General features: G+C 46.4%; 1 protein-coding gene across 1 annotated transcript; it reads right to left on the bottom strand.

The window, feature by feature from the left end:
- Positions 1–12,986, bottom strand: ARPIN (actin related protein 2/3 complex inhibitor). The gene is made up of 6 exons (XM_037833045.1): positions 12,803–12,986; positions 11,322–11,397; positions 8,591–8,723; positions 3,726–3,932; positions 3,149–3,312; positions 1–2,293 (listed from the first exon to the last, which is right to left on the bottom strand). Exons 1-6 carry the CDS (start codon positions 12,892–12,894, stop codon positions 2,285–2,287), a joined length of 681 nt encoding a protein of 226 aa, XP_037688973.1. The 5' UTR covers positions 12,895–12,986; the 3' UTR covers positions 1–2,284.
- Positions 12,987–25,782: the final 12,796 nt, after the last annotated feature.

The following is a 25,782-nucleotide window of genomic DNA, read 5'->3' on the forward strand; positions in this document are numbered from 1 at the left end:
CCTCCACTGCTACTTCTAGAGACCCAACCACTAGAGCCTCTCACCTGGACAAATGCAACAGTCTCCTAACCTGGCTCAATGCCTCCAATGTCTCCATAGTCAACTGATCTTTGAAACATACAAATTAGACCTTACCACTCTCCATAGATCACTGGCTTCCAGGACGCTTAGGGTGAAGTCCAAAACCCCTAACAGGCCTTAGGATGCACTGCTGGATGCCCACCCCCACCCTTTCTCCGAGCTCCAGTCCCAGTGGCCTTCTTCTTCTTGAAGCACCATAAAGACACCAAATCCTGTTTGTTGCCTCAGGACTTCCCCCACTGACACACTGTGCTTCCCTGGTGCTTGGAATGGTGACCCACTCCTGTGAACTTGCCGTTCCCTCTGGCCATGGTGGGCAGAAAGCCCAAACTAGGCGCCTCTGCCCTAGTCAGTGTCCCCAGACTGCTCCTGCTCAGCTGCCTTGCTGGTCACCCTTGGTTGAGATCCCAGTATGACCTGTCTCTGAGCCAGCCCCATTCAGACACTGGACACCAGTGAGGCGCTGGTGAGAGAGTGTAAGGACATGGACTAAGAAAAGGGCAACAAGAACAGAAGAGACCCATGACTGCAGAAGGCCCAGCTGAAGGGTCACTTTCAAGCTTCATAGTCATAGAGTTGAACCCAGTTTCAAATACACAGGAAGGCAAATAAGTGTTTGAAATATGATAATAAACACTGGAAGCACAGTATGAATTGCTCAACTGCTGATAGCAATAGAGCTGGTCTCAGCCTGGGCAGATCAGCAGTCAAGGGTTTGGGCAAGTCCCCTGAAGTATGGAAATACAACCCTGCTTCACGGGCCAGGCCGTCTCTGCGCCCTGCATCCCTCTGTAGGCCAAGGGAGGTGGGGAGCAGTGGAGGAGCGTAACTTTTGCCTCAGACAGCCATCTGGATTTGAATTCTGGCTCTGCCAATCATGTTAGCTATATAACTCTAGGCAAATTGCTTAACTTCTCTGAGGCCCCTTTCCCCCTCTATATAATATGCACATGGAAGAATAGTCTAGTAGTTACAAATATGGGCTTTGAAAAATGACTGCCTGGGTTTAAATTTCTCTCTCCTCTACATACTAGCTATGGAGCCTCTGAGCTTCAGTGACATATGAAAAAATGGGGATAACAATCTTATGTACCTACTGGAATTATGGTGAAGATTAAATAAGACAATCCAAGTGTTTAGCACAGTACCAGCATACAGGAAGCACTCAACAGGCGGTGGTTATAATTACTGTCATGGAAAGCATCTAGTACTGTGCTGACATATTAGAGGGCTCAATAATTGTTGGTTCTCCACCATTACCCATCCTTTCACAGATCTGGGTTTGGGTACACTACCCAGCAAGGCAAAGAGAAATGGCATCCTAATCAGGATATTGCTCAGCTGGGAGATCACTTACACATGGCAAAAATCTAATCAGTATGGAAGAATCCTTTTCTGAAGATTTGCTCATTCAAAAAAAGTTCTCAAGATACAAAAAAGGGGTTGTCAAAATTGTTGGCCTGGTGGAGATGTGGACCAGCTGGTCACACCAATGAATTCTGTCGGCCTCCCGGAGAACAGAACCCACAGGAAACCAGCCAGGGGGTCCAAAGACAGGAAACTTCAAGGTGGCATGGAGTCAGTGGAGAAGTTAAGAACTTGCAGCTTCAGGGGGGAAGGATAAGGTAGGTGAGGAGGCTCAAAGCAGGAGAGCAGATGCTATGACATGGAGATACTGAGGAAAGGAGGAAAAACAGCACTAAGTGAGACTCTGGGGAAAGGTAGAGTTTGTTGGGAAGGAGCAGTAGATGCCATGAGGTCTGTGTGTATGTGTATGATGAAGACAGGAAACATAATGAGAATAGAAGCCGCTAACCTCTCCCCTGAGCCACCCTGCATTCAGATGCGGGATGGCCCCCAGTTCTCACCAAGTCCAGTTCATCTCAGATTGTCCTGAGGCCTCACCCATCACCTGCCTCCAGAAACAAGACTGTCAGCCAGGGCAAGGGCCACGTGGACATGTCCAAGAAGGCTAGACTGGCACCAGGGGAGGGACCTCATGAGCCCAGCATGGGCCCCGCCCTACCGTCTTGGTCTCGGATTTTATTTTAGCAGAGTTTGTTCAAAGGGCTGTAGGGAAGAACCAGGCAAGGCTTGGCAGACTGTGCTCTCGCCATCCAGAGCAGAAGTCGATGGAGGAAATATTCAACCATGCTATGGAAGGTGCTGGTGGGTCCCAGAGCTGCTCCCTCTCTCACCAACCTCAGTCGTCCTAGAGAAATCCAAAGGGATAAAGAGACGTGAAGAGAGGACATTTCTTAAAAGTCTTAAGTCATAGGACTTAAACAACAAGGATCCGGTCAGTTGGTACTGGTGGGGTCCAAGGTCACTACCTTGATCTCACTCATTGGAGCTGCTCTCAGGAGCCAACCCAGCAGCTCTCAACTGTTTTCAGGCCAACACCCCCTTTAAGACAAAAGGGAATCTACTCCTTCTATACTACCTGCCCCTGCTTCATTTGGCAAAAGTCATCTTCATCACCTAGATAAACAGTCCTCTTTTTTTTTTTTGCGGCTTCTTTGTTTTGAATTTTCAGTTTGGGGCCTTTATCATCAGTCCAAATCTTCAGGTGAAATATACTTCAGAAAAACAAATCAATTGTGAACAGGCTGTGGGGCAGAAACTAGTAAGAACCAAGTCAGCCACTTCCCAGCCACTTCGGGCAGGGAGCCCAGACCAAAGGAGAATAAATGCTCAGGCAACAAATATGAGTATTTACCTGAAGCAAACATGTTCTGCAAGACATAATGACTGTCACTGCTTCCCTCGCACCCCTTCTCTCCTCCCCTTGCCTTTACAGACCTTTTAGGGTTTCAATGTAGACCCAGGTGTTCAGACACCAACAAGACAGGTCCCAGGTGGTCACCCTCCGTGCCATGAAGGAATCTTCCCGACAGCTAATGCACGCTCAGAACGCTACAGATGAGCCCGTTACCAAAGATGGGGGTAAGATCCCTCCTGCGGTCTCCTCCTCAGCTTAGACACCCAGCCACAACAAGCACGTACAAAACTCCTGCCGAGAGAGAACGCACCAACCCCAGATCCACTGCCATCTCCCTCGACCTACCCACTCCTCATCCTCGGCCCCGTCCCCCTGCTCTCGGGTCTCAGTTACAGCCCCCTCTGAAGACTTCTGGGCCATGATGTTGTCTGTCCAAGACGCCCCTGTCTTTCCATCACCAGCGAAATTACACTTGGTCACTGTCCCAGCATCAAGTTTGGCCAGTGAATCTGAAACAAGGGAAGAAAGTGAAATGGCTTCTCTCCCTGTAGCAGAAACACAGGGTGGGGTAGGTGGGAGGTGATCCATGGTGGGGTCTCCTAGGACTGGGTAAGCCATTGTTCTCTCCAGGCCTGGGTGGGCCAGTGAGGCCCCAGGTAGGACCCCCAAGGCTCTAGATGGGAGAGGCCGCCCGCAAAACATGAGATTGGGGGACACCCTGGGACCCAGACTATCCAGGCTAAGGGACACCACTAGTCAAGGGGCTTAGGAATAAATCTCGAGGGATCATGTTCCCACAGAGGCCAGATGTGGCTGCTCCCATGAACCCTAAATAGGAGAGGTGGGGGAGCCTCAGAAAGAAGCAGGAGACCCCATGTGCCACACAGTAGCATCGGGCCAAAGTGAGGACTGCACTGCTCACCCAGGAAGGGGCCATCACCCCGAGTTTTCAGCCGCACGCTGGCCCCCAATTCAAGTTCTATCGCCTCCATCTCTGACTCGGGCATCCAGAACGCCACTGTCTGGTCCGGAGTGAGGCTCTCTGTCAGCACAAGCAGCTCTGGCTTATTCACCAGCCCCTTCAGTGCCTCAAGCGTGAGCCTGTCGGTATCCCCCTTAGCTTCCACCTCTGCAGACACATAGAATGAGAGGGTGGTTATTGATTTAAGAGTAAGCACTTATGCGGGGCCTTTTACAAGTCAGGAAGAGTTGAGGGTTTTACACCCATTTCCTCATTGCACCCTCACAATCACACGTAAGACAGATTCTGAATTTCAATTCAGTGAGTACCCATCAAGGAACACCATAGCAGGCAGCCTGGGGCAAATCTGGGCTCTACTGCTTAGCAGCTGTGTGTCCTTGGGCAAGTTACTTAGCCTCTCTGTGCCTGAAAAATAGGCATTAAAGATGGTACCAACCTGACAGGACTGACATCGGATGTAAATGAAATAATGCAAGCAAAGCACTTAGCACAGTGTCTGGCAAATAGAAAATCCTCAATGAGTGTTAATATGTTTCATTATTCCCACTTTACTGAGAAAACCAATGCTTAGAGGGGTTAAGTAACTTGCCCAAGGTAACAGAGCTAGTCAGTAGAAGAGGCAGGATTCAAACCCACCTCACGATCCTGCCTTTTCACCGAGACCCTGGTGGCCAGGCAGTACACTCACAGAACTCTCAGGGTCTCCCTGGCTGGGATAGGTCTGCTAGAACCAGGAATACACTTTGGTGCTACCCATGCTCTCTATTGGTCTGCTCACACTAGCCCTGACAGAGCTCACTGCCTCAGGGGGGAACCCAACAGCCTCCCTTTCCCACCCCAAAAGGCCCAAATCTCCAGACCTCATTGGAGGTCGAGGGTGGGGTGGCGAGTGCTCTCTGACTGACTGTTAAGGCTCCCAGAACAAGAAAGTGAAGCCCATCCACGCATGGCTGGGGACCTCCCAAGACCCCAAGAAGGTACATGTGGCCACACCGCACACAGCAACCCTGGAGCCACGCAACAGGTGGCCTTCTCCACACCATTCTCTGATGGAGAACATCCCAGCCAACTGCTCAGACCAGACCACGTTTCATTCATGGTCTAAACCCCGGCCAAGCCCTGCCAGAGACACCTCCTGGGATTACCCAGACAGCTCTCCCACACAGAATTCCAAACAGCTCCATTGTCAATTCTCTGCCCTACACAATGTCCCCCAGACAAGCCATCTTGCCTCCTACTTCTCAAGATAACGGAAGCCATCAGGCAGAGGCCTTCTCACTGTCCTGCCACCACCTGCCTGTCAACTTACCTATCACCCCATGCATGCAACCTCTCCTCCCTCCCTCTGGTCAAAGGAAGAGGTGCCTCCCCCCTGCCCCCGCCTCAAGCCAGTTCTTCCATTTGGGCTCCAGATCCCACCCACCCTCCTCCTTGGGGACCCTTCTCTCCTTCCTCACTCCTTCATCTTTCCTCAATGCCTTCCTGCTTTCCAGCTTCAACACCCACTATTCCACACCCTACACCAACTCCCCTGCACCCCTACCATAGTCACCAAGTGAGCTCTTAATTGCTAAACCCACCGGATGCTCCGATCTCCCTGGGCCTCAGGAGGCACCTGAGGCCCCTACCACCTCCTCACTCTTGTTCCCTCAACTTCACTGGGCTTCAGACGCCGCACGTCCTCCCCATTTCCTTCAGACCTCCCCAGTGGTTCCTTCTCCTGCTCTCTACAGGACTCCTTCCTCTGTCCACCTCTTATTGTTGCTGTTCCCCAAGAGGGCCTCCTGGGCCCACTCTCTTCTCCTCCTGGGTAATTTCATCCATTCCCATAGCTTTAATGCTCTCAATGTGCTGATCACTCCTACATAGGTGTACATAGGTGCTGCCAGCCTAGCCCACTCCCCAACTTCTAGAACCACCTGCAAGTCCCCAGTCCCCTCACCTCTACCTGGAAGTGCCACTGGCAATTCTAACCCAACATATCGCAAATGTAACCCTTCTCCCCAAACCCGCTCCTCTTGTACTCCATCCTTCAATACTTGGTACCCAAGCCCATACCCTGGAGTCATCCTGGCCCCTCCTCCTCCTACTCCTGTATCCTAACTCTGAGGCCCTTCCCCCTTTTCTATCTTGAGTCCATCCAGTCTCTCATCCCCACTGACAAGTCCTTAATTTAGGCCCTCTTCATCTCCTTCCTGGGTTACCATAACAGATTCTGACAGGCCTTCTCAGTCTATTTTCCATCCCAGAGATTTTTTTTTTTAAGCAAAGCTAATTGTGTCGCTCAGCTACTTAAAACCACTCACTAAAGGGCTCCGTCAGTTGAGCAGCCCCTTAGTGCCCCTCTGAGCCTGGAACAATCCGGTCCTGCCGACCTCCCAGCCTCACCTCTCCAGCTGACTGCCCTGCAACGCTTCCCTCTGCCTGGATCACGGAGTCTTGGGCCTGCCGCCCCCTCTCGGAAACACCCTTCCTAGCCCAGGTGCCCTGGCTGATGCCTGCTTATCCTTCAGGATTCCGTTCTGGTGTTCCTTCTTCCAGAAAACCTCCCTACCCATGCTTCCCTGGGTTCAGAGCCCCTCCCCAGGTCTCCAGGCCCCTGGTGCAACCTAGGCCTGACCTGTTCACACTGGCTGCAATCACAGGCCCACCTGTCTCCTCCTCCAGACTGGAAACACCTTGAGTTCAGGTACTGCATCTTGATCATCCCTGTACACCCACTGCATGGCACAGAGCCTGATACATGGTAAACGCTCATGAAACATTCAGACAATCAGTGAAAAACTGAAAGTATGAATGAAAAATAAATGTTGGGCAGATGGATGGATTCCCACCTCAACCACAAACACTTCTCATACTGGAGCAGACAGCCAAGAGGTCCTTCTACAGTTCATGGAGGGCCCAGAAACCAAATGAGGACTTTAGCAATAAAATGGAGGTCACCAGGGAAACTGCCAACAAGCACAAGAAGAGATGCTCAACACCATTAGCCATTAGGAAAATGCAAATCAAAACCATAATGAGGTAACATTTCACACCAACTGGGATGGCCATTATTAACAAAACAGAAAATAACTAGTGTTGGCGACAAGGTAGAAAAAAACAAACATTAGTACATCCTTGGTGAGACTGTTAAATGGTGCAGCTGCTGTGGAAAACAGTTTGGTGGGCTCCTTGGAAAGTTAAGTATACAATTACCATATCACCTGGCAATCCCACTCCTAGGCATATACCCATAAGAACTGAAAGCAGGGACTTGAACACATATTTGCACATCAATGCTTATAGCAGCGTTATGCACAAATAGCCAAAAGGTGGAAGCAACCCAAATGTCTAACAACAGATGAATGGATAAACAAAATGTGGTATATCCATACCATGGAATATAATTCAGTCCTAAAAAGGAATGAAGTTCTAATTCATGCTACTACATGGATGAACCCTGAAAACATGATGCTAAGTGAAATAAGCCAGTCACAAAATGACAAATATTGAATAATTTCACTTATATGAAATACCTAGAATAAGCAAATACATAGAGATAGTGTGCCGGTTTGAATGTATTATGTCCCCTAGAAAAAGCCATATTCTTTGATGCAGCCTTGTGGGGCAGACGTATTGGTGCTGATTAGATTTGCATGAAAATGCGCCCCACCCAGCTGTAGGTGATAACTCTGATTGGATAATTTCCATGGAGGTGTTGCTCCACCCATTCGGGATGGGTCTAAGTTGAGTCACTGGAGCCATATAAATGAGCTGACAGACAGAGGGAACTCAGTGCAGCTGTGAGTGACGTTTTGAAGAGGAGCTACAGCCAAGAGGGACACTTGGAAGAAAGCACAGGGGCTGCAGATGAGAGACAGTTTGAAGATGTCCGTTGAAAGCAGACTCATGCTCCAGAGAAGTTGAGAGAGGACAAATATCCCAAGTGCAACTAAGAGTGACATTTTTGAGGAACTCAGCCTAGAGAGGAACATCCTGGGAGAAAGCCATTTTGAAACCAGAACTTGGAGCAGATGCCAGCCGCGTGCCTTCCCAGCTAACAGAGGTTTTCTAGACACCATTGGCCATCCTCTAGTGAAGGTACCCGATTGCTGATGTGTTACCTTGGACACTTTATGGCCTTAAGACTGTAACTGTGTTACCAAATAAACCCCCTTTTATAAAAGCCAATCCATCTCTGGTGTTTTGCATTCCAGCAGCATTAGCAAACTAGAATAGATAGCAAGTAGATTACAGGTTACCAGGAACTGGAGTGACGGGGGACAAGAGGTGGTGAGGGAATGGGGAACGACTGTTTAATGGGTATAGAGTTCTGTTTTGAGTAATGAAAAAGTTTTAGAAATGGAAGATGGTAATGATAGCACAATATTATGAGTGTAATTAATAGCATTGAATGGAACACATGAAAATGGTTAAAATGGGAAATATTGTGTTGTATATATGTTACCACAATAAAAATTAAAAATTAAAAAAAAATGGAGGTCACCGGGGGCCTGGCCTGGGCTCTGCACAAAGGCAGTTAGAGCACAGTGCCAGGTTCATGGAAAACAGAACCAGACAGCAGCAGAAGGCAGGAGTTGACAAGGCCAGCCGGGCCCCAGGCACTGAGGCGAGGCAATGGAAAACCTCTGAGTAGGTGAATGGGGGGCAGGAAGGAGTCCAGCCACGGGGCCACTCAGGGTCAGGCTTCAAGGCCAACCATGAGGGGAAGAAGCCTTGAAGGGACCAAGGGGCTCAGGAGACAAAGGAAGGCCATGCTGGTAGGAGAGCCTTGACAGGGGGAAGGGAGGGGAAATACGTACTGTAGGATGACATGAGGAAGCCCGTGTTCACCTTCCTGGTGGCGCTGAAGTTGGGCTCAATTTCATTTCCTTTGGGGTCAAATTTACGGCGATGGATGTGACTGGGCTGGATATACAAAACATAGTAGCGTTCCTGGGGCCAGGCAGAGAGAGATAGAGAGAATGAGGGGGCTGCCTCCACTGCCCAGACCCCCTCCCACAGTCTCCACTGAGCTCTGGCTGCAGCCCTCCCTCCCCAACCTCGCCCTCCATCCCAGAACCCCACCTCAGCTCCAAAAGATGTTCAAGCTGAGCAGATCCCTCCACTCATACATTCATTCATTCATTCACGTATGCAATAAAACACCTGCCACACATAACAAACCATGCCAGGAGTCGATAACAGGTTGGGTACAGGGCCTGACCCCAAGCCTCCACATAACCAGAGACAGAAAATATGTGCAGAAAACCATAAATCAAGCACTGAGGACCCCAAATACTATAAAGCAGGATTGGAAGCAGACAAAAAATCATGAAAAGAACACCAAAAGGGAGCCCTGAATCAGAGCAGCCACTCTGCCCCTCCCAGCCCTCCTGAGCCTCAGTAGCCCCTGTAACATGGGGACAGAGTGATATCTACTTGCAGTGTTGTAAGGATTCAATAAAATACAATGGAGGAACAAACAAGGTATAAAGCATTAAGTATGTCGTCAATGCTATTTGCCACTATTCTAATAAAAACAGGGCCAAGGAAATGCTCCAAGAGATTGAAGAAGAGGAGACAACTTCCTGGGAGAAACAAGGAAGGCGAAGTCTCAGAGTGTGGAGAAACCTGTAAATGCAGAGATAAGGGTGTAGGAAGAATATTAAAAGCCTGGGACATAAAAGTCCTGAGTGCATGTTTGAGCAACACAGGGCACTTGGAAGCTTGTGGGAGCCCAGGCTGGGAAAGCAGATGGGATCAGTTTGAGACAGGCTTTAAGCTGGCATTTGGATTTTGGATTTTATTCAGTAGACAACAGAGTCCTGAAATGTTTTTGAGCAGCAGTGAGACCCTCAGAGATGTTTTTGAGGAAATAGAAGTTGGCAGCAGGGCAGGAATGGGCTTTGGGGAGCAGGCAGAAGGCAGGTGGACAGGCAGAAGGTCATACATGGACAGGTTGGAGATTCTGAAGGCCCATCTGGGGTGAGTGGGCATGGAAAGGGAAGGGGGAGGAATGGCCAAGGTAGGAGCCCATCAGGACTCAGCAGTGCTTGGCTGGCTGTGGGCAGGGAGGAGACAGCTGGGGGTTGTAGGCCGGTGGCTGGGAGGGCTACCACACTATCTTCAGGAACAAGAATCTCAGAAGAGGCACATTTGAAGGGCTGGGGAGAACGCCCCTGCCTGTGAGAGCAAGCCAACCCCAACAGGAGGCCTGCTTCAGAGTGGGGGTACAGTGGGGCACTCCTGGGCCGGCTGGATAGGGGGTGCTGGGGACGGTGTCTGGATTGGTGTGCCCACCCTGCTGACTTGTGTGCTAAGGAGAATAAGGTGTAACAAAACATCTCTTGGTATAAAGATACTGGTGAGCAGGTTGCTGAAGCTGTTCCTGTGGGGTGTAGGAGACAAAAGGAGGCTCCATGTAGCCCTGGGCCTCTATCTTGCCTTGAGAGGATATTTTGATCAGCTCAGTTTTAGACACCAAGGAGATAGGATTGTCAGCAGATCTGGATGGGGCTACTTGAAAAGGGGGTTGGGGGGTGGAAATTCAGAACTAGTGCTCAGGAAAGAGATGCAGGCTAGTATGGGATGGTGAGTGCCAGGTGTGTGGTGGACACCTGGCTGGAGTAATGATCAAGGGCATGACCCCCCAGGAGGGTTGGCGGGCCTGTGACACGGGAACTGAAGCCCCTGACAGTGTCAGCAATGTACACTTCACATTCAGGCTAGAAGCAAAGGCCCAGAAAACAGAACTCTCCTATCCCCCAACCCTGCTGCTCCCCAATCTGCGTATCTGTGGAGGTCCAGGCCCATAGAGGTGACCTGCTTTGTAAAACCCCAACATTCCAAAATGCCCAGCCACAAAAAGAGATATTAAAAGATAAGCAAGTCCATGCCAAGAAATTCACCAGTTTATAAAAATGAAGCCATTTCAAGGCTCCTTCTAACAGCAAACTCTACCACTACATTTAAAATAACTCAAATCCAAACAATTAACAGTGCCCACCACTTCCCAGGTAGAGATCTGGTACTCAAAAAGAGTAAAGCGACCATTGACCCCACACCCACACAGGCTGTTAATCCGCCCTGTACTCGTCCATCAACTCAGGTCAGAACCACCAGACCAGACCAGAAAACAGAGCCTGGGTCCTAGCCCTGCTAACTCTGTCCCATCAGAAGACGACAGGACCTCTTCAGCATCCATAGCCTTTGTCCTGAACCACTCACCTCATCCTTTCCAACTCTCAACTCTCCCAATCATGGTCCCAAACACACTATTTGGGTTTAGAGCCTAAACTGTCTTCTCAGCTATGACCCAGGCTCCTCTGGCAAGAATCCAGGCTCTCTCACCTGTCCATTGCTCAGAACAGCTCGGCAGCCCATTTGGCTGCTGATCTCCCAACCTCCCTCCCACCTGCCTAGTAGGCCCCTCAAGAAAGGAGCTGGCTCCCAAGTCATTGGCACCCGCAGACCCTGGTGCAGAGAGACACCTCTTGAGGGTGAGCACTGTGAAGCCAGGCTCTGCAGGAGCCGCCCAGGGAACACCCTCACCTTCCTACCACAGGCATCCAAGATGCTGTGCCGAGATACGTCCACCAGCTCTCCCTCCAGCAGGACACCGTTTCCCCTGGGTACAAGAAAGAAAGAAGGGCTCAGCCAGATCTGTGAGTCCTCAGGTAAGAGCCACAACCGGAGGCTGATGGTTCAGGTCAGAGTCTGCCCTGGAACACAGGCAAGTCCACACAGGTCTCCTAATCACGTGGCCCCTGAACAGGCCCGTTGCTGAGCCTCTGGGCTTCCTTTCCTTCAAGGGTCCCAAAGGCTGGGTGCAGCTCAGAGGGCAGAAGGAGCCTTGTCAGGCCGCTCTAAGATCAAGCTGCAGGGCCACTGGGGGTTTCCCTAACCAGAGCCTCAGCCCTGATATCTACAAAATGGGGAGAGCAACAGGTGTCTCACTCTGCTCCCCTGAGGATCACGTTAAGATCATGCACATGAAGGAGTTTTATTAACTATTACATGCTCAGTACATATAAAAGACTTCACTTTTTCTATTTAACCAGAGTGGGAGGGGGTCTAAGCTGCTATAATTATCTTTTCTTTTCACCTGTTTGAAAACACTTTCATATTCTTATTCTCATTCATATCCACATGGTCAACAACCTAGTGAGGAAATGTTTATTCCCACTTTAGAGGTGGAAAAACCTAGACTCAGAATTTCTGTGACTAGCTCAAGATGGCAAGGTGGGTCCCTGAGAGGAGGTGGAAAACCCCAGCACTCTGAGTCTAGTTTTCATAAAAGCCGAACCTGGGGACCTCCGTTTTTGGAACCACAGTAATGGTAGAGGGGTAGGGGCAGCAGAAGATGAAAATGGGAGAAGGATGGAGGTGAGAACATAAAACTCATTCTGCCTTACTTGTCCCTATTCAGCACCCACCCAAATCCTCTAGTGTTTGCCATTGCCAATGGAAGGGCTCATTTTTTCTCATAACCTCGGTGAGGAGAGGGCCGGGCCCTCCCGATCCTCCACACCCGACCCCAGGCAGGCCCTGCCTCGCCCCGCCCGCCAATTCCCGGCGGTGTTCCGGTCGCCGTATGGATGCCGCCCCTTCTGCAAAGGTCGGGAGGCAAGATAACACTGGAGTTTATAGTAACCGGAGTTTATAGTCATGGGGACGAGGTAGGGACGGAAACCTCTTTTGAGCCCAGGTTAGGAGCTGGGACCCTCTCCCGGGGGTACCGGGGACAGGCGGTGAGGTTTAAGCCCGGCTGCGTCTTACAGGGCGCGCTCCGGCTGCGGGGTTGGCGGGCGCGCGCGCTGGAAAGAGCTGACTGGGGGCCGGAGAGGCGGCTTTGGCCACCCCAGCCGTTCCCCTCCCCCGTCCTCCCGTCCCCCCGAATCCCGGAGCCCGGGTTCGAGGTTGTGGAGAGAGGTGGCGGGCGGCGACGAAGGCCGGGTCCGAGAGGCGCGCGGTGGGGTCGCGGGTCCCGATCGCAGGCCCTGCGGGGGTGCACGGGGCGCGGCGGGGCCTACCCCTGGTGGGCCGCGGGGTCCCAGGCCCCGGGCAGCCGCGCACTCTGCACCGGCTTGTTGCGGAGGGCGCTGTCGTGGTAGATGCGGCTCATTATCGCGACCGCCGATGCGCCCCGGAGGCCCGTGGGGCGTGGGGCACGGCGAGAGGAGGAGCCTCGCGGACGTGCCGAGACCAGCAATTCCCAGCCTGGGGATCTAGGAAAGGCGAGGCCCGGCCCTGGGCGTTCCCGGGCGGGATTTAAAGGCGCCGAGGTCCATTCCCGCCGGCCGGACCGTGCGTAATGGGAGGTGGGCTTCGGGGCTTAAAACAACCAAGTCGTTTTCTTTTCTCGCTTTCCTGGTTACTGGATGGAGAACCTTACTCAACACATGCAGAAAGGGGAAATTGAGGATATTTGCCTTCTTAGGATCAACTCTGGAAGGTTGGGTTTCGGGGTAGCAGGAATTCCGAGGTTGCAACAGCCTTCAGAGACGACGGGGTAGTCAGCACAGAAGCTGCTCGTTGTGCCACGCCTGTGGCCCCACGGTGGCTGAGGGAGGGGTTCCAGGGATCTGTGACGAAGGAACCTGGGCTTGGGAGTCAAATCAACGACATACCAAGGTTTGAATCCCAGCTGTGTGAACTTGGACAAATCCCCAACCTCTCTGAGCTCGTGCTTCCTCCTCTGTAAAATGAGGGCCAGTTATCAGGGTGTCATAAAGCTCATCAAACTCACCGTCTCTAGAACACAGCATTACCCTTAACCTTAAAAGTCCCCGACCCTTTCCCTGTCCCCCAGTACCTTTTACACAGTTATGTCACTTTCTGCAAGCTAATTTTCCAAGCCTGGCTGCGGGGGTCAGCCCTGACTTCAGGATTGTTGGTTCTCTTGTTTGGCTTCTTTGTGCCAGGCCCTGGGGCATGTGGACTCATTCTGGGAGGCAGGTGGGCCCTCAGGGAGGAGGTGGCCAGGCAAATACCTGGGAGCCCAGGATGGGCTGTCAGGGGTGGAAGAAGCATTTGCCTCCCCACTCTGGGCAGCCACATTTTGATTTTTGTGGGCCCTAGGCACTTTTTCCTTCATGGGCACTTCCTCCATTGAATGAATGAATGAATGAATGAATGAGTTGTTATAAAGATGAATATATTGATACTATATATTAAAACATTTTCTTCAACCTAAAAGTTCATTTTTTTCTTTTGCTTTTAAAGGAAATTTAAACATTCTTGTGGGTCCCTAAAAGTATTGTGGGCTCTGCTCACTGTGTAATAGATGTCACCCTGGCCCCCTGTCTCACCTACCTGGCTGCCCAGGAAATGTTAGAGAAGGAGGAACAGAAAAGACCTACAGGGAGCCCCCCTGGGGAGAACTGTCCCTTGGCCCTCTGACCTCAGAACACCCCAGGTTTTGTATGACTGCATGGTATGTGAATATATCTCAATAAAATTGAATTTAAAAAAAACAAAAAAACAAAGAAATACCCCTGACTGCTCGCTTAAATTGTTGCTCACTGGCTGTCATGCCCTCCCACCTTGCCACTTCTGTGTCATCTTCCCCTTCACTGTGGCTCCATATCTGCTCGGTCCTATATGATAGCCCCTAGACATGTGTGCTTTTTAAATTTTAATTTTAATTAATTAGAGTTAAATAAAATTTAAAATTCAACTCTTCTGTGTCACTAGCTAGCATTTCAAGTGCTCAGTAGCAACATGTGGCTAGTGGTTACCATTTTGGACAGCACAGATAGAGAACATTTTCATCATTACAGAAAGCTCCATTCAACAGTGCTGCACTAAACACTTTCTTAGGAAGAGTAATCTCCTCTTATTGGGTTCTTCAACTTCATCCCATCAGCACAATCGACAAACAAGTACCAACAAGGCTGGGAAACCTAAAGGAACAAGAAACATTTTGTGAAAGATTTTTTATGTTTATTTCCTAAAAAGCATCAGTCATCGTGGGAGGAAAAAAAAAATCAGAACTTTGTTAGACTTTCTTACACCTATTTTGCAGTTTATTAATGTCTTGATTTTAAATTATAGACCACGAGGGACAGCATCTCTACTAGGGATGGGGAGAGAGTATTGAGTGATCTTAGACTAACATCATTCAGCATTTGAATCCTCCAGCCAGCTCCCCTTGCTCTGATATTATCATCATCAATCTTTCTGTTAAAAATTTGTGTTTTTTTATTGTTGTTGGCGGAAGCAGATTTATACCTGAAGAAGCTTAAGCTTAGGATCTCTCAATTCTATGGGCCCTTTTTAAGGACAGTGTTCACATGGCATAAGCTTTTGTAAAATTTTGTAGAAGTCAGTTTTGCTGCAGTCAGTTAAGGACCATGATCTCTTTTGACCTGGAATTTTCCTTCACCTCATGTCAGGTGATGTTGGAGTGGGATCTAGTGAGGGGAGGTCAACACGGGACACATGTAGTTTGGGTTGAGTGGAATAGATTTATGCACTTGATAGACTTTTCCATTTATGGTTATCACCAGCTGTCGTGGTGTGGGAAGGCTTCCAGGAATACCTATCGCCCTCTGTGCTGCCCCAGCTGGTGTTGTGACACAAAGGAGCAGGGTCAGAGGTCATACCGCCATAGAAACTGCCCACAGTGCCTACCACCGAGGCCATGTGAGTGGTGGAAAAGGAACGAGGTGTAAGACTTAAAGAGCCAGAAGCTGGTGTGCAGAAAATTCTTCTAATCATCAGAAACGGAAAATGTAAGCAGAGGATTTGGTGCTCATTGACCCTGGTCAAAATGGAAGTTCTCTCAGAAATGCTCTCACTAAAGCTGTATATATAATAATAAACCAACTTTGTTTTTCTCTTTTGAATGGGCATTGAGCAAAATAGAATTTATCAGGATTCTCAAGCTTTATAGGGCAGAAATGTGTAGCAGTAAAACAAATAGCCAGTGCATTTGTGTGTGGTATCTTAGGTTTTATGCCGTGAGACATCTAGTCCTGAGGACGTCTGGTGGTTCCAGAGGAAATAGCATGCCAAATTGCCACCAAAGCAGGGAAATAGCCTGAAGAAAACAGACATGCATACAGACAGAAAGATACAAAACAAAGGAAGCACTCAAAAGCGAATGCATAAGGTAAAGTAAGATGCCAGAAGGAGGACTAGAGCTATCCATCATATGACGTCAATAAATGCAAATAGGGTAAGCCTCGTTTTGAAAGAAAATCTATGGCATGCCTTTTAAATCAGACATTTTTCAAAGCCACAGCGGAGCCTCACAAGTCTCCAGGGCCTTTGGCCACTTCTGTTCTAGCCTCTATTGTAGTGCCCAACTCGTCTTAGGCTCCAACCAGCTTCACATCAAGACAAGTGCCTCCCTATATTGAGACAGTGCAAAGAACTCACTGGAAGCAGATGCCTTGCAGGATGTCATTTTGTTTCCTTAAAATCTTCCTCCATCACCACTCATTGCCTCCAAGCCGATAATTAGAGTCAGGTCTCACAACAACCTGAGGTGAAGGCACAGTCCCTGCTCCAAGAGGAAGAGCTCACACACCCAAAGAATTACAGGGCCCAGACAGTACTCACCAGGAGAGCCCATTGCCTCAGAGCTCACTGATTGAAGGAAAGGCTGGGTCCCCTTGAGGAACACCATTCCAAGTATGTCTGTAGATAGTCCTCCAGTCCTTTTCCCAAAGGGGATTTGTGGCCGTTTGTCTGAGTAACTGTGCACTGGGGAAAAGCGAACATCCAGAATTTAAAAGACTGTTAAATATGGGACCTGAAATGTCATCATGGTGCTGCAATTAGAATGGGCTCATGGAGGTCAGGCAACAAATAGAGTTTTGATCTAATTCCATCTTTCTGCTGTTCCAGTGGGTCTGAGAACTACCCTGTGGTTATATCCCAGGCACAAATTGATAATTTGGAAAGATTTACTTGGCAGCTGGCGGAACTTCACATTGGATCCCTGACCTGGGGACTAAGGGCCATTATGGCCCAGCGATTCTATTTCTAGGAATAGAAATATTTCTGGGAATATATTCCTATGTGTATGAAATAACATATATATGAGCATTGTTTGAAATAGTAAAATACTAGAAATATTGAATGTCCATCCATGGGGAACTGGTTAAATAAGTAATGATATATCGATTCAGAGAAATACTATGTGGCCATATCAACAATGAAGCATATATGTAAACAGCATATATATAAACAACACTCGTGTGTGCATGCAACAGTGAACTCTTTCACTTACTGCTAAGTGAAAACAGGAAGGTACAATACAGTGTGCCCAATAGTCACTCATTCAACAAATATTAATTGAACAGTTCCACTATGCTAGTAATTGTCCCAGATGCTGGAGATATTGAGGTGAACAAAAGAGATCAGACCCAAGCTATCATGATGCTTACATCCTGGTAGGGGAGAGAGGCAAAGAACAAACAGAACAACCCAGAATTGCTATAATTCCAGATAGCATCGGATGCTAGGAAGGAACTTCAACGAAGACCTATGACAGTGAGAGATTGGGTGGGGTGGGGCTATTTTAGAACAGATGGTCTGGGAAGGCTTCTCTAGGAGGTGCCATTTGAGTTGAGACAATGGGGCTCGCAAGCACAAAGCACCGAGGCAGGAAAGAGTACAGTGTTTGCAGAGCACAAAAATGACCTGTGCCCTTGGAGTGTTGTGGGGAGAACAGTACCGATGACGTCTGAAAGGTAGGCAGGGCTCAGAATGTGTATTTTATTTCCTAGCAACCTGTTCTCAGTGCATAAAATAGAGGGAATATATATGTACATAGGTGCATTTCTGCTTCGATGTATACTTGTTTAAGTATACAATATTTCTGGAAGGAGAAACAAGAAACTGGTGATGGGAGGCTGCCTTGGGGGCGCTGGGGCTGGAGAGTGGGAAGGAGACTTGTGTTGCATAGTGTATCTTTTTATGCTGTTTGATATTTTTACCATGTACATGAATTACTTTCCCAATTAAAAACTAGTTAATTTTTTTAAATGTGAAAAGAGCTTAATATTCGATCTCAGTTGTAATCAGAGAAATGCAAATTAAAACATCAGGGAAATAAGATTCCTTTAGTAAGGATTTAAAAACTCATAATGCCCATAGTTGATGAGGATGTGAGAAATACAGTGTCACATACTGTTTTTTTATCTTATTTGTGGAAATGAGAATTGGTAAACCTTTCCCAAGGATCATTGAACTGTTTTGATATCAAAAGCCTTAACTATTTTAGTATACCCTTGCCTCAACCATTCCATGTTCCTGAATTTCCCCAAAAGAAACCATCAGGGACAGGTGCAAAGATTAAGCCCCAAGGATATTCATCCCAGCATGTTAATAATAGGGAAATCATAGGAACAATTTAAATTCTGACAATAGTCATTTATCTAAATAAGCAATAGTAACAATAGATACCTATACAATGGAACACTATGCTTATATTTTAAATGCTGTTAAAGAAAATTTAATGACATGCAAAAATGTTATCAGTTTACTGCTAGGTGGAAAATCAAGTTACAAAAGACACTGTTCCATAATCCCATTTTAATACAGATATGTACATGTTTGTAAATATGTATAATCAAAAAAGACTGAAAAAAATTAACAAGAGTTAACAAGTCATGGATGATTTATAGTATCTTCTTTTTAGTTATATTGCATCTTAAAAATGATTTTTACTCTTTGGATCTCAAGTGCATGTAATTAGTTAGATTGTAATTCTTAGTCAAGAGCGCACTATATCATGGTTTAGCCCATGCCTGATCTCTTTTGTTTTATTTACTCTGATTTGTTTATGTATGTGTGTGTGTGTGTGTGTGTGTGTGTGTGTGTGTGTGCGCGTGTGCGCACGCGCTGAGAGAGAGAGAGAGAAAGATAAAGGACCCCTTCTAGGAGCCGCTACATTATACATGCACTGCCTCCTGGACGTCTGGGGAGGTGACAGGAAAACAGGCCCAACAATTTTACCTGGCTCAAAATGTAAAGACACATCTTTCATTTACAGGTTGTCCCTGACTTTTCAGATTCTTAAGGGTGCCCAGAAAAAGGAGCAGAATGACAATGGGACCTGCGCCCAGTTCTGCATAACAAGAGTCTTCTCTCTGTTAGGGGCAGGGCCCTGGTGATTCTGCCCACACCCAGGTGTGAGAACTGCTTTTCTCCTTTGGGTAACCCAGACAGAGTACTGCCGGGATTTAGTGTGCCTTTCATTCCCTGGGGGCAGAGTAGGATTCCACAGCTGGAGTTCCAGATCCCTCTGAGTGGACTCAAGGTAGGGGAGTCAGGCTGGGAGCTTGGGGGTGTCCACAGGGGAGGCTTTGGGGAGGCTGTGGGATTTCTGTGGGCTTTTCCCTTGGATTATGAGGAAGGTCATATCAGAGTTCAATGTTTCTCTCTACCAACGTTGAAACTTCCCCTTGGTTAGCCCAGCTGTGCTCATGCCTGGCTGAGTATCGGACCCTCTGGGAGGCTCTGGAAAATTCTTGTGCCTGGACCTCACCCCTAGAGATTCAGATTTAACTGAGGGGTGAAGGGGGTAAAAGCTACCCAGGTGTTTCTAATGTGCAAGCAAGGTTGAGGAGTATGGAGTTATTCCAACCCTTCAGCAAAGTCAGATACAATAAAGAAGTGACAGTGATGAGGCATATACCCAGCAGAAGAAGCAGGTCAGGTCTTGGGGCATCTGGAGCCCAGGGATTCTGGTGACGAGCAGCGGTGGCCCCAGCAAAGCCCTGGGGGATGGGGCACAACAGGAGAAGCAGCTTCTACATGGGTGATCCCTGGGCAGGCCCTGGCAACCCCTCATCTCCCAAATATACTAAAGGAAAGCAGCTCTTGAACAGGGGAGGGGAGCAACTGAGGCTCGGTTTACAAAAGCCAAGGGCCGAGTTTTAAAATCCTTTATCTTGAAGGATCCATTTAAAGATTTTGGAGGAGGGGAATGGATAATCAGATTTCTGTTCTAGGAAACTTAGTCTGGCAGGATGGATAGGACGGGCCACCGTGGAGGGAGGGAGAACAGCTGGGCAAGAGACGATGGTGGCCTGGACGAGAGGGATAGTGGTATGGAGAGGTGGGTGGATGTGAGTGCCTGGGTGCCACGTCTGTGAGTTTGGAGCTGGGCCTGAGGTCAGCACCGTCTGGTAGGAAGGGCTGGGCCCCGCTGCCCCCAGAAGTCCCCTGTGAGTCTGGACAGCCAGTGCCCTCAGGGAACCAGCCACATCCCTGATTTGTTTAAAGCTACTGAGCCCAGCCAGGACAGATTCCAACTTGAACTTGAAGACTAATGGGTACAGACCTGAAAGAGGGGCAGGAATTCCCCAAAGGAGGCTGCACCAGCAGAAAAGAAAATGAAGCCCCAAAAGGAAATTGTGAGGTGTGAGGAAGAGGGGATGGTGCAGCAGGGTCAGGGGAGCAAGGACTTCACGGACTGTGCGGGCCTGTGCCTGTCCACCCTAGCCCAGCCACTCCGCGAAGGGCCTGGGGCTAACTGGAAAGCCATTTCTGTACTGAAGTGTCAACCTTTTTCTTATTACTTTCTAACTGCTCCTCATATTTCCCCCAATTAGTCATAATAGTTGGAACTAAATACAACCCTGAAAGGTAACTTGAAATGCCAACTTTGTCATTTCCTAATTTAAAAAAAAATTATAGATACTGTACTTGCACATATTTCTTAGCAAATATTTTGTTCTGGTCTGGTGAACTGTGTAGTTCCACACTGTATTCATCTTTATAGTTCTATGATATATTCCAATAACCAATGGGCCCTAATATGGATTAGATGATGTCTCCTAAAAAGTTATGTTCCAGTCCTAATGCCTGGTACCTGTGACTGACCTTATTTGGACCTTGCAAATGCAATCAAGTTAAAATGAGGTCAGACTGGATTAGGACGAGCCCTTATGCAATGACAGGTGTTTTTCTGAGAAGAGGGAGAGTTGGACACAGACACACACAGGGGAGAATGCCATGTAAAGACAGAGGCAGAGATTGGAATGGTGAAGCCACAAGCCAAGGGATGCCAAGGGTGGCCAGTGACCCTCCGGAGCGGGGAGAGAAGCATGGAACAGATTCTTTCTCAGAACTTCTACTAGGAACTAACCCTGCCAACACTTTGAGTTTGGATTTCTGGACTCCAGAACTGTGAGAGAATACTCTTCTCTTGTTTTAAGCCACCCAGTTTGCTATAATTTGTGACAGCAGCCCCAGGAAACTAACACGGGGCTTATACCCTTTCGTGACCCTTCTCTGTGAATCTGTACTTGAATTTCCCTCCTGCACTCATTTTTCTAGGTGTATCAATTTAAGAACAACTAGGGCTCCTGAAGTGACAATCAGCCTTCAAGGGCTTAGGACATATGATGCTTCTTCCTCCATTTTTGAGAGGCTCTTCCTTGCTGGACTTCCCCAGCTGGTCTCTCTCTGCCCAGCAGGAAACTTCACGCTTCAGCACATTCTGAGTAACTCCTGACTCTTACCCAACAGTTCGAAGCAAGAAATACCTAAGGGTATCCCATTTATCACCACACTTACTTCCCCCTGAATATTAGATGGTGTTCTATTCCACCTGATCACCCACCACAGCCTCCCCAGCGTGTCCACAGCACCTGAAACCTCCCTGCTTCCAGGAATGGATTAAACCTGCTTTTTCCTTGGACTGGAATCCTCCGTTCTGGGCAGAGGCTGTCAAGGTGTAGCCTTGGTTTCAGAGGTGCCCAAGACTCCTGACGGGGTGTTATGTGTTTTGTTCTGATTCTTGCACTGCTAACTGCAAGACACTGTTTTAGAGGACGAATTTCCTCATATTCAAGGTTGTAAATGCTTTTAGGCTGATTGTAAGGGAAACCCTTTGGCAGGCCGGTCTGACTTCTGTGTGCATCACTCATGGCCCCCCTACCACGCTCCCGTGCTCTGACCACTGGACACTGTTCTGCCTGAACAGTCAGACAGGCCGTCTACATGGGTAGCTGGTCACATTTTGGTTGTATTAAATCTTTATTTGTCTTATGTGCCCCATGGAGGAGTAAATTATCTCTGAGGATTAGAATGCCTGAATTGGAGGGTCTTCCTGAGAGCTGCCAGCATGGGGATCGATGTGAATGAGAAATTCCTCACTGAGGTGTTCATAAAGAAATGGCTGGGGCTATGTGGGAATGCTTGGGAACAATCTTGGAGAAACTCTATGTCTCTATTTCTGTACTGAGGGCCGGTTTTATAGACACAGCCTGTTGACTTTCCCCCCACAAACTGTCATACTTGGACTGGATACTGGGGATCAAAGTGACTGTCCCCATACTCTGTCCCATGGCAGGGTCGTGCACATACTATTTGCAGTTGGGTTAGGTTGATTTGAGAAGAGCAAGGGGCTTCAGACATCTGTTTGCAACATTCACTATATAAGATTTTGTTTTTAATTTTAATATTTATAATTCTTTTCAGATATATACTCATTACAGAAAATCTGGAAAATATAGAGAAGTATCAAAAATTAAAATCACCCATACTCCTCCATTCAAAATCCCCATTGTTAACATTTTGGTGAATTTACTCTAGTCTTCTTTTTTGTATATGAGGGAGATATTCCAACATATACACATTTATATCCTGATTGCCACTTATTGCATACTTAAAATTATTCATAAAACATAATTTTAATAACTTCATAAATTATGTTTTATTACTTCCATAATAGCTGGTTAAAGTATTTCCCTACTGCAGTACATTGAAGTTGTTTCCAAACTTTCATTTTTATAAATGTAGCAAGGTCTCAAAATGTAGCTCAATTATATCTGGAATGTGAAAATAAAATGTGGCTCATCTATTATTTATTTATTTATTTTGGTTTTCCCACAACCCATTCGCTGGGTAGTGTGGGGAAAAAAAAAAAGTTACCTTTTAAACTTATTCTTATCTAGTAATCCTTACAGGCAAGGCTCGGGCTCTCTTAAAAAATGATCTGTCGTTTGAGTATATATCTCAATAAAACTGAATTAAAAACTGAACTGAAACAAACAAACAGACAAAGGCACCCAGTGTTCTTTTTTACTTTAATTGCTCTTTTTCACTTTAATTATTATTCTTGTTATTTTTGTGTGTGTGCTAATGAAGGTGTCAGGGATTGATTTAGGTGATGAATGTACAACTATGTAATGGTACTGTGAACAATCGAATGTACGATTTGTTTTGTATGACTGCGTGGTATGTGAATATATCTAAATAAAATGAAGATTTAAAAAAAAAAAAAGAAAGTGAAACGACAGCCTACTCAATGGGAGAAAATATTTGGAAACCATATATCTGATAATGGTTTAATTTCCAGAATATATAACGAAATCCTACAACTCAAAAATAAAAAGACAAACAACCCAATTAAAAAAATGGGTGAAAGGCTTGAATAGACATTTCTCCAAAGAGAAAATACAAGTGGCTGAAAAGATACTCAATGCCTGTAGCTATTAGGAAAATGCAAATCAAAACTGTGAGGTAGCATTTCATACCTAAAAGAACGACCACTATTAAAAAACATACAACTACAAGTGTTGGAGAGGATGTGAAGAAATAGGAACACTCATTCACTGCTGGTGGGAAGGTAAAATGGTGCAGCCACTGTGGAAGACAATTGGGCAGTTCCTCAGGAAGCTAAATACAGACTCACAATATGATCTGGCAATCCCACTACTAGGTACATATCCAGAAGAACTGAAAGCAGGGAATTGAACAGATATTTGCACGCCAAAGTTCATAGCGGCATTATTCACAATTGCCAAAATATGGGAGCAACCTAAGTGTCCTTCAGCTGATGAATGGATGAACAAAATGTGGTATATACATGTGATAGAATATTATTCAGCTGTAAAAAGGGATAAAGTCCTGATGCATGCTACAACATGGATGAACCTTGAGGATATTATGCTGAGTGAAATTAGCCAGACACAAAAGGACAAATATTGTATGATTTCGCTGTGTTGAACTAATTATAATAAGCAAACTCATAGAGTTAGAATCTGGAATATAGGTTACCAGGAGATAGACTGGGGTGAGAGAATGGGGAGTTGATGCTTAATTTGTACAGATTTTCTCTTTAGGCTGATGGTAAAGGTCTAGGAATGGATGGTGGTGATGGTTGTACATTATTATGAGTATAATGAACAGCACTGAACTGTATAGGTGAATGTGGTTAAAAGAGGAAACTTTAGGATGTAGGTAATACTAAAATAAAAATTAAAAGATAAAACATAGGACTGTACAACACAGTGAACCCTTTTGTAGACAATGGATTATAGTTAATACTACAAGTACAAGAATGTTCTCATGAAGTATAGCAAACGTACGATACTAATACAAAGTGGTAATAGTAGGGTAGTATATGGGAAAAAGTACATCTAATATAAATAATGATCAGAACTATTTTAATAATCTTTCATCAAGTGTGATAGGTAACGACTGTTACAAAGAATAGTACAATTATATAAAAAGTGTTAACATCAGTTGTAACAAATGTTCCACACCAGTGCAAGGTGTTGGAGATTGGGTGGTGTGTGGATTCCTGTATTTTATGCATGATTGTTTTGAAAACTCAGAACTCCTCTAATACAAAATAAGAGTGAAACACCCATGTGCAAATAACTGTATAAGGTGCTAACATGGAATCATACTCTTACAGCTGGAAGGGTCCCAGAGTGGTTAAGGATGTGAACTCTTGAAACAGACTGCCTGGCTTTGAATTCAAGTTCCACTATTTGGTAGCTGTGTAGCCTTGAGCAGGTTTCTGATTTTCTCGGAGTCTCAATTCCCTCCTTTATAAAATGAGAAGAAGAATAACAGCACCTAGCTTGAATAGTTGTGTGGATTAAATAAGTTAAAACATGCAAAGTAGTACAAACCATTTTATTCTGTTTAGAAAATGTTAGCTTACTTAGAAATATTAGCTAGTCTTACTAATTCAAGGCTCAAGGGAACTGTGACTTGCCCATCGTCATAGATGTAGTTAGGTACAAAGTTAGGACTTGGGTTCTCAGTTTGCATCATTTTCCTTTATGTCATGCTGTTCTCCATGTAATTTCTCTCTCTCTCTCTCTCTCTCTCTCTCTCTCTCTCTCTCTCTCTGTGTGTGTGTGTGTGTGTGTGTATTGTGGGGGTAAGAGATAGACATGGACCTGATAATAGTAAAGCACAATTGTTTGCTACATTATGTCACTATCATATTTAAACCCCTGACCAACATCACGGTATAAGGTAAAATTCTAATTTATAGATTCAGAAACAGAGATTCAGTAGAAAAGTTAAGCAGTTTGTCTAAGATGTCAGAGCTAATGAGAAGTAGAATTGGAATTCAAAACTAGGGCTTCTCCAGACATAAAAAGACAAATATTATATCATCTCACTGATAAGAAATAATTAGAATAGGCAAATTTGTAGTCAGAAACTAGAATACAGGTTATCAGGGGCCAGGGAGGGAGTAGGGAATGTGGAGTTAAGTCTTAATTGGTACAAAATTTCTGTTTGGAGTGATGGAAAAGTTTTGGTAATGACTGACGGTGATAGTAGCATAACACTTTTGAATGTGATTAATATCACCGAATTACATATCTGAATGTGGTTAGAAGGATAATTTTAGGTTATATATATGTTACTAAAATAAAAATTTTAAACAACAACAACAACAAAAAAGAAAAATTATCTGCCTTCCAGCTACAGTCCAAGATGGCATCTGGGAAGCGCAAGGGGAAGGAGTGTGGCTTCTGAGATCTCCTGTTCAGGGATGGGGTGGAGTCTTTGTCCGTGGCTTTGCTCAGTCCCCTTCTTCTTTTTTTTTTTTTTTTTTTATATATTAAATTCAGTTTTATTGAAATACATTCACACACCATACAGTCATCCATGATATACAATCCACTGTCCACAGTATGATAACATAGTTATGCATTCATCACCACAGTCTATCTCTGAACATTTTCCTTACATCAGAAAGAACCAGAACAAGAATAAAAAATAAAAGTGAAAAAAAACA

The sequence above is a fragment of the Choloepus didactylus genome, chromosome 4, assembly GCF_015220235.1.
Source record: "Choloepus didactylus isolate mChoDid1 chromosome 4, mChoDid1.pri, whole genome shotgun sequence".
NCBI lineage: Eukaryota > Metazoa > Chordata > Mammalia > Pilosa > Megalonychidae > Choloepus > Choloepus didactylus.